Here is a 10,933-nt window from a genome sequence, read left to right as displayed (position 1 = left end):
TTATTTGAGTATTTGATCATTTTCTTTTTTCATTCTTCAGCAAATGCATTGATCCATCTTCAAGCTTGAATATTATGATAAAAATGTAATTTTTCTATAAGTTGATTTGACTATGTGGATCATAAGCAATAAGCACTACAATTTCCTCATAGGCTAGAAGGGAGAGATTCTTTCTGATCCTTCTGCATGTTTGAGGTTGGAAAAGTAGCAAGTCTCAGATTTGAGGGTGAACACACAACCAAGTGACACTGAATTTGATGTATGTCATTAAAATGTCATCTAATTTTTTTGAAATTATGAAAATATAGTACATTTAGTCTCTTGTAACAAAGGATATAAGAGTCTTCTTAACCTTAACCTTTTCACATCCCTGACAGCTACATTCACTTAATCATGCATCAAGCAATTTTGCAAAGTACTATAACCAAGAGACCAGAAGTACTACAATCAGAAAGATGAAAAGAGAGCATGTTTATAAAGTATTTTGTTCAGGACACATCATCTATGAAAGGATTTGTCTCTTTTAATGCCCAAACACTTAATGAAGCAATTTAAAATAAAATTACAAAACTCCCATAAAGGAAAAAATAGGAAATCAAATGTCCTATAAAATTAGGTGTGTTTTTTTCCTTTAAAAAAAAGATGACCAATGTGGTATGTGTTTAAGATTCAAGAAGTTATGGACAGACAAGCCATGGCACATTCATGTGAAACTGTCTCCTCCTAAGGGTCATAAAACTAAGGGCATAAAGGAAAGCAAATCCTTGTAGAACACCAAGTTTGCATTAATATATAGAAAACTGTCAATTTAAAAATACACACTTTATTTGTCTCCTATCTTGATTATCTGTGCTAAGAGGATTGGGGGAAAAGCATAACAATGAATTCAATTTTAATTAGTTGGTGGTGGGGCTCTTAAAAAAAATACCTAGACTGTCCATTATAGGAGTATACTTGCTTCTAATAACAACGAGGTAGTGTTCACTTTAATTTTCTTTTTGTGGCTGTTTTTTTTTTTTTTTTTCTCATTTCCATTCTTGATTAAGGACTCAGATTAAAAAAAAAAAGTTATTGCTTTATTTCTCTACAAGCTGTCAACAAGATGGAAAAACGGGGTAGTCACAGCATACGGTAGCTTAAGGAGTAATAGCTTAATGAACATTCAAATAGAAACCAAGACAACTATGGCGTCTATCGAGTATAGCTCTACATAAAACCATATACTGTGCTTGTTCAGATGGATTTTGACATTATATTAGATGGATGTGACTGTGAATGTAACCATGTAATTTAGATATGCTACAGGGGAAGAGTTAATCCTATAGATATAAAGGTAAGTTCTTCCGGAATAATGAAACTTGCTATAACCATCTGAGGGAATTCATCTTTTCTTATTCACTTTTATTCATGTGAAGTTGCCTGTCTACTCCTAAGGGGTTAGAAAACTAAAGGCATAAAGGAAAGCAAATCCTTGCAGAATACCAAGTTTGTCTTTTTCTGATTAGGGTCTTGTTAAGAATTAATATATAGAAAACTGTCAATTTAAAAATTCAGACTCTATATAGTTTCCTGTCTTGATTATCTGTGCTAAGAGGATCCAGGGAAAAAGCATAACTCACTACAGATAATTTTAAAAGCTTTGTTATAAACTAGCTACTTCACCTTTCTACCTAGCAGATGACTTCATTTAAATGTTTGCCCACATTTTGTTTCAAGTCAAACAAGGACTTACAATGATCCCTAGGATGGATGATCAGTCCCTACATCATTGACAGTGGGTTGAAATCTCTTCCTGTCTCTTCCTTCTTCACTTCCTTAACCCTTCTAAAAAGCTAAAGGACTTTCTGGTTTTTTGGCTTGTTTGTTTCTATTCCCTGAAATTTCCATTTTACACACATTAAAACTGAACTGCAAAAGCCACAAAATCATGAAAATATCTAGCTACAATTAATCTTTGGATAAGCAAGAAAACAACGATCTCTCAATTTTGACTGAAATGCCTCTAAAATTATACTGTACTAGCTAAAAACTAAGAAACCCACAATAAATACACCTACTTAGTGCAGCACACTCTGACATAGACACTATACTTTCTAGCATGTTACACTGGGTGGTAACTATTGAGCTTTAAGAATACTTAAAAATATTTTCTTTAACTTAAAACAGCCTGTCAAGGTTTCCACGAATCAAACTGTTACTCCAACTTTTATTGCATTCTGATGTTCCATGATTACAGAATCACAGGTCACTCTCCCCATACAGTGCTGATGAAAATGCAGTATAATCCAAAGCTCCAGGTACACTGCCTGGCCCAGAATAAGGTGGCATTCTCTTGATGCAGTACTGAGCCTGATCTGGAGGCAGCTCCCGACGTAGCTCATCTGCAAGGATGTATGGCTGGAAAACACATATACAGCAATTCACATGTTAAGAGTGAAAGAAAGTCATAAATATAGTACTGTAGAATCTAATCTGTCTTGGTGCTTATTACATTTATTTCAATATTTTACTTAATTTTTTAAAAAAATCAGTATTCTAATAGAAATAACATGGAATTGCATCCACAAATCTGTTCGCTATTAGCTCTGCTATCAAATATATGCATAAAATGGAGATCTAACACTGACACTACAGGATTCCAGAGAACTATTCTGGATTGGAGACATGGATAATGTTTTAAAAACATATCCTGGCTGATTTGCTGGGAGAGACAAATTTTTTTCTTTTTGAGGGAAAGGGGGTAGTGTAACAGAGTACTGGTCAATGGGCGCCCTAGGCTCAGAGAAGAATCTGCCTGTTGTCAAACCATACAGGAGGTTTGGTGAACCTGCCTCTTAAAATACATTTATAATCTCTATTTCATTGCAGGCAAATGCAGGTAGGATGGCTTCCCATCTACCAAGCAAGTGGTAAAGAAGCAGATCTTTGTTTGATTGCTGAGTTTGAACCAAGAGTGCACATTAAAGACCCATGGGAAGGTACCTCAGACCCTCTCATACAGAGCTGGCACAGCAGAAAGAGCTTGTGCCAGTGGCCAATTCTCCACACCCAGGATGATCCAGAGCTAATGAGCACATGGCTCAACTGTTGTTTCTGTCCCTATTAAAACCTCACCTTTCAACTACTCATTCTAAATGAATTTATTTTAAGTTTTATGCCTTAAATGTTTGTGTAACAACCTTGATTGGAGCTATTAGAAACCCTATTGATTGGTCCTAGTATTCTTGGTCAGTTCTTTATGGTGAAGGACACATATCTTGCCTTGCAGTAAGATTCTGAATAGGAATCCTGATATAGTAGAAAAAATACTGGATGTAGAATCAAAATTGCATTCAAATTGAATTAAGCTGCAATCCTAACTCTACTTCTTTCTGCTTGCAAAACTATGGACTTTACCCTTTGAGGCCTTGGTTACCCCAAATGCAAAGTGAGAGAGTTAGGGTGCATGGTCTTTAAAGATCTTTCTGCCTCTGGATCCCATTGTTCTGTAAGATCATTTTCTTAAATTTCAATTGGTAGACTGTGGAACTTAGAACATATTCTCCTTAGACCCTTGTTGGAATCTTTATAAACTGTTAAGCCATTGGAGTTGATAGAGACAATAATTATCTAATTTGACATGGTTCAATATGATTGATTTGATCTTAGAAAGAGATATTTTGGGCCAGAACTTGAAACAAGATACTAAGTACAACTGATAGAAATGATGCTTGTGTTCACACCTTTAGAGAGCTCACCACTGTGGGATATTGTGGAAACACCACAGACCCTTGCCCAGAAGGGAAAACAAATTTCTTAGATTTTATTCACTTTTTTTTAATGACTTGAGGATTTCATATAACCATTATCTAATGGCTGAGACTCAGAAATCACTACTCCTTATCATGAGAGCTGAAATTCATATGCTACTTGAGCTAAGTGGCTTTTGTCTTCTTTACCAAAAGCTCTAAATTCAGAATATATATGTACAGTTTTGCAGGTTCCTTATATGAAACTCAAAGTGAAATGCACACTCAAAGCCCAGGAGCAGAATATACTATCATTTTATGTTATGAGTTTCTGGTCTTTGAATTCATATATTTTTAAATTTCCTTTCAGATACAGAGTGTAACAGTGACATTCAATATGACAGACCCTGGAATGTAATAACAATGCAAGATCTTCTTTTAAATGTAAAAATAAAACAGTAATAATGACAGCTAATATTTATAAAGCACTTACTATATTCTAGGGCCTTTGCCAAGTACTTTATAATTTTCTCATTTGATCCTTACAACACTGGGGAGAAGGTGCTATTATCATTCCCCTTTTACAAATGAGGAAATTGAGGCAATCAGAAGTTAAATGATCAGCCTTTGGTATACACTAGTACGTGCCTTAAGGCTGGATTTGAACTTGAGTCTTCCAGGCTCCAGACCTGACATCTAACTACTGCATCTGGATAACACTTAGGTAAATTCAATCAGGAGAATAGGAACTGACCTTATCTGAAGCTAGGATTCTGAAGGAAGCGATGACCTGCTCAGCTGTATCTGTGTCAGCAGTCTCTCTTGTCATGAAGTCAATGAAGGACTGGAAGGTGACAGTTCCTTGACCATTGGGGTCTACAAGTGTCATAATTCGGGCAAATTCAGCTTCTCCCTAAAATAAGATGCAAAACAAACATTCCCATGATCCACAATTAACAATTAGTTCTTACAATTACAAGTTTCTTATTGTTTGCATGTTTAACCCTAGGACTAGAACTTAAGAATACCTTGAAGGAACAAATATTTCAACTGACTTGGTGAATATTTTTTTTAAATCCGTAAGGCAAAGAAAATAGAAATGGTAAGATGAACATTTTCACTTCAAAGTAAAAATGTAATATTTTTGCATCAATTGATGCATGTGGTCTTTAGTGTGTTTTTTGGTAACAAATTTGGAGCCATCTGCTTAATCCATTGACCTTGTGTTCATTATCACAAATAACATAAGAATTCAGAGACTGCTATATAAAACCAAGAACCATTGCTTTTCTACCAGAGTTTTCTACCTGCCTTTTTCTGCCTTAAGAACTATTTCTACGAGAAGCTACAGTTTAAAGGAAAAAGTCTAGTACCTTTTCTAAATGATAAATTGGAAAAGTTGTGCTGATGAATTTCAAGTATGGATATTAGAATCTAAACCTGGTGAATTTGTTTCAAAGGTCAGTATTGATTTGAAATTAATTAATACGTTTAATAAATAGATTGATTTGAGAATTTGGGGTTCCTTGAAGTTCTCAAAGTTAAAATGAATTTATAAATTTCAAATAATTTGTTATTGCGAACTTTACAATGCAAATATAAATTATTTTACATTAAAAATGTAAAAATTATGAGAAACTAAAAATCATGAGATCTTTTTTTCTCTGACTAATTGGTGCCAATATCTTTCACAAAAGGCAAAAATCAAAATGTGTTTTGTTATTACTGTACTATTTTCTTATAATAGGAAATAATTCTTTAAAAAAAATTTTCCTCCTACAGTGTTAAAATTAACCAACCTCAAACATGCTACACAGGAAACACTCTCCGAAGTCCTAGCCATCTATTTCCTACTTTTATTATCAATTTATAAACTCAATTTTGTTAAAATACAAGACAGTTTCAATTCTGTTCATACCAGATCATAACCCATGGAAATCAGGCAGGCTCTGAAATCTTCATGATCCATCAGGCCATTCTTCCTCTGTTGATGAAAGCAAAAAAACACAGATGAAGAAATTTGGGGTAAGATTACATCAGCTCCACAAAGTAGGCAGTTAGACCAACATGGAATCAGTCCACCAAGAGGAATTTGATTTGAAGCATTGCCAATAAAGTTACTGTTGATTGTGAGAGAAATGAAACTGTCATACAACATACAGAAACAGGACAAGTACCATAAATGTCAAAAAGAGAGGGGTCAAAACTAAAAAAAAAAAAATTAAAAAATAATCATAAACACAGGAGGAGTAGACAAAAAGAACATCCAGAAATGAGGAAAAAAAGTCAAAAAGAATTATTTAGTGTCATTAGAAGAAAACTTGCTGGGAAATAACTTAATTATTTACTTCTAACGAGTATACAAGCTCTTGACAATTGTTTTTATGATAAAGATTCTAAGAAATTATAACACCTTCTAGCTATGGTCTTATGTACCAGTTATTATTTGGTATTTATATATAATTTTTAAAGAATACAAAAACTTATAGATAAATCATAATAGTTTCTGTAATATTCAAACAACAATAATTCAAAGTACTCACGCCCTTTCTACCATCTGTATGTTTGTTTTCCTAGTATCCTAAGACAACTTACATTGTATCAACCTCAATTTGGCACATGCAAACTCATCTTTCATGAGTCTACAAATGTAGACAAATGTAGGCATGCAACAAAGCCCCCAAATTAAACACACTGAGTTTTTGGTTTAAAAAAAGAAATTTACATAAAAATTATAATGATAATTCTGCTGAGAAATGGATTAATATTTAGTTCTATCATATTAATGGATATGTTCATCAATATCCTATTGTTAGAGGGCTTGAAATGAAGGGTGCATTCATACTTTGCATAAAGTGTTCTGGTGTTTCATTTTACACACACACGAAAAAAACTGCTCAGCTCTCAGACTAATGTGGAATTTCCCCTGGTTATAGATGATTATAATAATGTCTTGCACATAGTTAAAAAATGCTTAATAAATATTTGCAGTTGGTATTAATTATAATATAAATATGTCAAGTTCCATGCCACCTCATGCCCATTTGTGCTTCTCTTTACCCTTCCAAATGGAGAACATGGGAGTTTCTGGATCAGTAGTTTCTCCTGTTCCTTCCCATGTAGACCAAGGCTTAGGTTCTCCAATAAAGCCTGTATTCCATCCTAGGCCTAATTCTATTTAGCATTTTGTACTTGGTGAGTGCTTGACAAATAACAGCATATATGCAGGCAGAACAAGATGACTATCCTAAGAAATATTTCATAAGTTTACAAATGGATGAACTGTTTCTTCAGCATTCAGGTTGTCTTATAAACAACCTACAAAAAATTGGTTTTGTCCAAGATTTTATGAGACATATTAATGTATTGGAGAAGCAATGACCTTTTATATAAATTTGTTATGAAAATTTTATTTTATTTTACTAAAATGCACTGATTTTATTATTTTAAATAGAGAAAACAAAAAAATATCAGAAAACAGACTGAGTTTATATAATGCTCCTCATCTGGACATAATTACTTAGGGAAAGTGCACAATAATACTTGTAAAAAGCATACTCAAGTAGAAAGCAGAAAGAGTGAAAGGAACTGACATTTATCATCCAGTATTTGTTAAGATTTAGCTTCCCAGGGGTCTAGTTTTGTTACAGTGAGGTCTAAGTGGGAAAAACTCAAGCCAGAAAACTTAGATTCAAATGTCCATTTGGACACTCATTAGCTATGTGAATTTAGATGATTCATTAATATTTTCCCTAACTATAAACTATTTAAAGATTAAATGAGATTGCGCAGTTAGATGGCACAGTGGATAGAGCACCAGCCCTGAAGTCAGGAAGATCTGAGTTCAAATCTGATTTTAAACACTTAATACTTTCTAACTATGACCCTGGACAAGTCACTTAATCCCAATTGCCTCAGGGGAAAAAAAGATTAAATGATATCATTAAACTGAACAAGCTACACCGAGGGAAAGAACTCTGGGAGATAACTATGAACCACTATAATAAAAAATAATTTTAAAAAACATCATTAGTATATTTTATAACTACATAGTATTAGAAAATAGCAGTTTCCATTATTTTTTTCAACTCAACAAATACCAACACATAGATTCACTGATGTGCATATATACACATATATCTACATATATACATATTATATATGCCAGCAAATAAAAATATATTTTGTGTGCAGTTTTAGCTAAGATGTGATTTTAAAGAGCATTTTATTTCATATTACTGTTTCCCCTTTGAAGATTATGGCAATTATTCTGCTTTTCTGTAGTTTTTTTTAAGGCATTAAGGCTTTTGATGAAAGCATTATAGGTTACTCTATAATAACTCAATTGTGTAATAGCCAGGGGGTTATGGTAAGAAAATAGGAAAAGTACTGTACCCTGTCAAAGTGGTTGAAAGATGCTCTGAATTCATTCATTTGTTCCTGGGTAATACCCTTAGCATCTCTGGTAAGGATCTGGGTCTCCACCTCATTAATAGTCCTGGCAATAGTTGTCAACAGCAGTTCCCATCCAACACGAATATGCTACCAGAGAAAATAGGAAATTGTTAATTCTCTTCCATTTACCTAGTATAATCACCTTCTGTCTGTTCCTGTCCTTAGCCTTAGAATCAATCCAAATGGAGAATAGCAGAGCTGGCAGGAAGATTTCATTACGTCTTTTCCTCATATTTTATATAGTTGAACTCTTATTAGTAGGCTGTAAGCCCTAAGAAGGCAATTTATCTTCTTTAAACATTATTTCATGTTCCAGCACCTGAAATTGGGTTCTATATACAGTAGATTGCTTTTATGATATTTATTGAATTCAACTGGACTCTCTAATAAGAAGTACTCAGGACCCCTCCATGGAATTGGAGCACTATATTATTAATGAGAGAGTACGCAATTGTCTGTACACATGAAAAAAATCTACTCAAAATAGGAAATAGAGACTTTCCCATAGTCTATATTTCTTCTTGAAAAATCAATCAAAACTGCAGGAGGGAATTGCTGTCCAAATGTTACTTGGATATTGGCATTCCTCCTACTGGGAAAAAATCTAGGGGATAAAAAAAAAAAAAACATCAAGAATAAAAAGCACCTCTCTACTTTAAGAACTTATTTGGAAACAGCTCAGATTAATTTTGGGAGAGAGAGTATTCACTCATATCTACTTGAGCAAGGGCAGGGTATAGTAAAAGATCAACTTGAGAAAATGGAATAGAATTTTACTTATGTCATCTACTTCCTAGGAGATTGTATGGATCAAAGGAAATAATATATACAAAGAATACTCTGTCAAACATTATGTGCTATATGGCAGAGTTGATAGTGTACTGAATCTGAAATGAGGAAGACCTCAGTTCCAATCCAGGCTCAGATATTTGGAAGCTGTGGATCTCTGGATAAGTCATTTAACCTCAGTTTCTTCACTTATAAAACTTATAAAACAGCACCTACTTCTTAGGTGTGAGGATGTTCTAATTATGATTTTTATTCTTAATATATAAATACCACTGCTATTATTGTAACAAATTACTTCATGAAAATATACTTAATATGTTTACACATGTATAACCAATATCAGATTGCTTATTGTCTTGGGGAAAGGGGGAATGTATGAGAGAGGGAGGAAGCAAAAAAAAGGAAATCAAAATCTTATAAATGTAAATTTTGCATGTAATTGGAATAAAAATGAAATTATTAAATGGGAAGAAAAAAGACAAATTACTTCCTGGCTCACATACCTCCATGGTATAATTAGTGTGCTTGTTGTCAAATACCAAGGCTTCCTGGATAAGCTGATGGTCTCCTTCCAGTTTGTCAATATTATTTTTGTAGTTAATGATGTTATGTTCATACTGCTTCAACTGGTTCATCTGATCTTCTAAAGCCCCAGTGATCTGGATAGAGCTGCGAGCAATTTCCTGTTCAATGTATATAGGCAGATTAAGACAAGTAGTCACACAGACACAAACATAAATGAATCCAGGAAAATCTAGTCAACTTTAAGTCCACAATGTAGAAGTATTATAGAATCTCAGAGTTTGAAAAAAAACTTTAGAGACCATTTGGTCCACACCATAATTCTCTCTATAACATACCTAACAAATGAACATTTAGGCTTTGCATGAAGATTGCTAGTGAGAGGGAAACCAAAATCTATCCATTCCTCATCCCTGAGAGAGAGCCTGCTTTCCCATGGGCCACTTCTACTTGTTAGAGTAGTTACCTTTATATCATGGCTAAACATGATTCTTTGTAACTTCCTCCCATCAAGCCCACTTTCTTGGGCTAAATAGAACAAGTTTAATCATTCTTGCCCCATATTCTCCAGTCTCTATTGTGCATTCCCCTCCTCCCATCTTCTCTACTTTTCAGTTTTCTTTTATGTGTTATCTTCCTCCAAAAGAATGTAAGCACCTCTAGGGGAAGCACTTTCTTTCTGCTTATATCTGTATTCCCAAAGATTAACATGGTGCATTGCACACAATAACTATTTAACAAATGTTTGCTTCTATCCTATCTCCATCAAATCTTCTCTAAACTAAAAACCTAAATTCAGGTCTGTAAGGTCTTTCATATCTGAAGGTCTTTCACTATCGTGCTCATTCCTTTCTGGATTAAGAGATGGCAAAAAACAAGGGAAAGGCCTTTTTTTTTTTTTTTTTTTAGTTTTGTTTCTTGTTTTCCATTCTGAGTTAGCTATATAAAGAAGCTGGAATGAAAAAGCCTCCTAAGGGACAAGCAGAGACAAGGCTCTGATGACGGGACCAAAGATGGAGTCAGAGATGGAAAAGACCTAAGAGGTCAGCAAGTCCAACCTCCCCCATTTTAAATAAGGAAACAGATCCAGAGAGGTTGAGTGAGTTGCCCATAATCACATAGATAAGAAGCAACTGAAGCAGGAATTGAAATAAGATCATTCGGACTCGAAGCCCAGTTTCCTATCCATTTGATGAGGGAGAAAAGGGTTTCAGAAAAACATTAGAGAACAGAAACAGGAATGCAGGAAGATCCTATGGAAAGAAGAGGAAAGACCAACGATAAAGCATTTAGTTCTCATTGATAGGAATTAAAATATTCCTAACTAAGTATGGATGATGTGGTCTAAAGAATAAGATGTAATGCATGGATGCAGCAATGAATTAACATTTAGAAATACTGCTAGAAATACTGCTTGATACTCCTGTAGCAGAGATATT

The 10,933-nt window shown here is 34.0% G+C and overlaps 1 protein-coding gene across 2 annotated transcripts in view; it reads right to left on the bottom strand.

Moving 5' to 3' along the window:
• Positions 1-257: 257 nt before the first annotated feature.
• The window catches only part of ACTN2 (actinin alpha 2), a 95,722-nt gene continuing 85,046 nt past the window's right edge, over positions 258-10,933 (bottom strand). For both annotated transcript variants that reach the window (XM_003767797.3, XM_003767796.3), the window contains exons 17-21: positions 9,476-9,655; positions 8,124-8,270; positions 5,647-5,712; positions 4,483-4,641; positions 258-2,397 (exon numbers count right to left, since the gene is read on the bottom strand). In XM_003767797.3, the coding sequence (XP_003767845.1) occupies positions 2,239-2,397; positions 4,483-4,641; positions 5,647-5,712; positions 8,124-8,270; positions 9,476-9,655 (711 nt within the window). In that variant the 3' untranslated portion in view covers positions 258-2,238. The remainder of the gene's footprint in view (positions 2,398-4,482; positions 4,642-5,646; positions 5,713-8,123; positions 8,271-9,475; positions 9,656-10,933) is intronic.

Source organism: Sarcophilus harrisii, chromosome 4 (assembly GCF_902635505.1).
Source record: "Sarcophilus harrisii chromosome 4, mSarHar1.11, whole genome shotgun sequence".
NCBI classification, from domain to species: Eukaryota; Metazoa; Chordata; class Mammalia; order Dasyuromorphia; family Dasyuridae; genus Sarcophilus; species Sarcophilus harrisii.
This window is presented reverse-complemented; position numbering and strand designations above follow the sequence as displayed.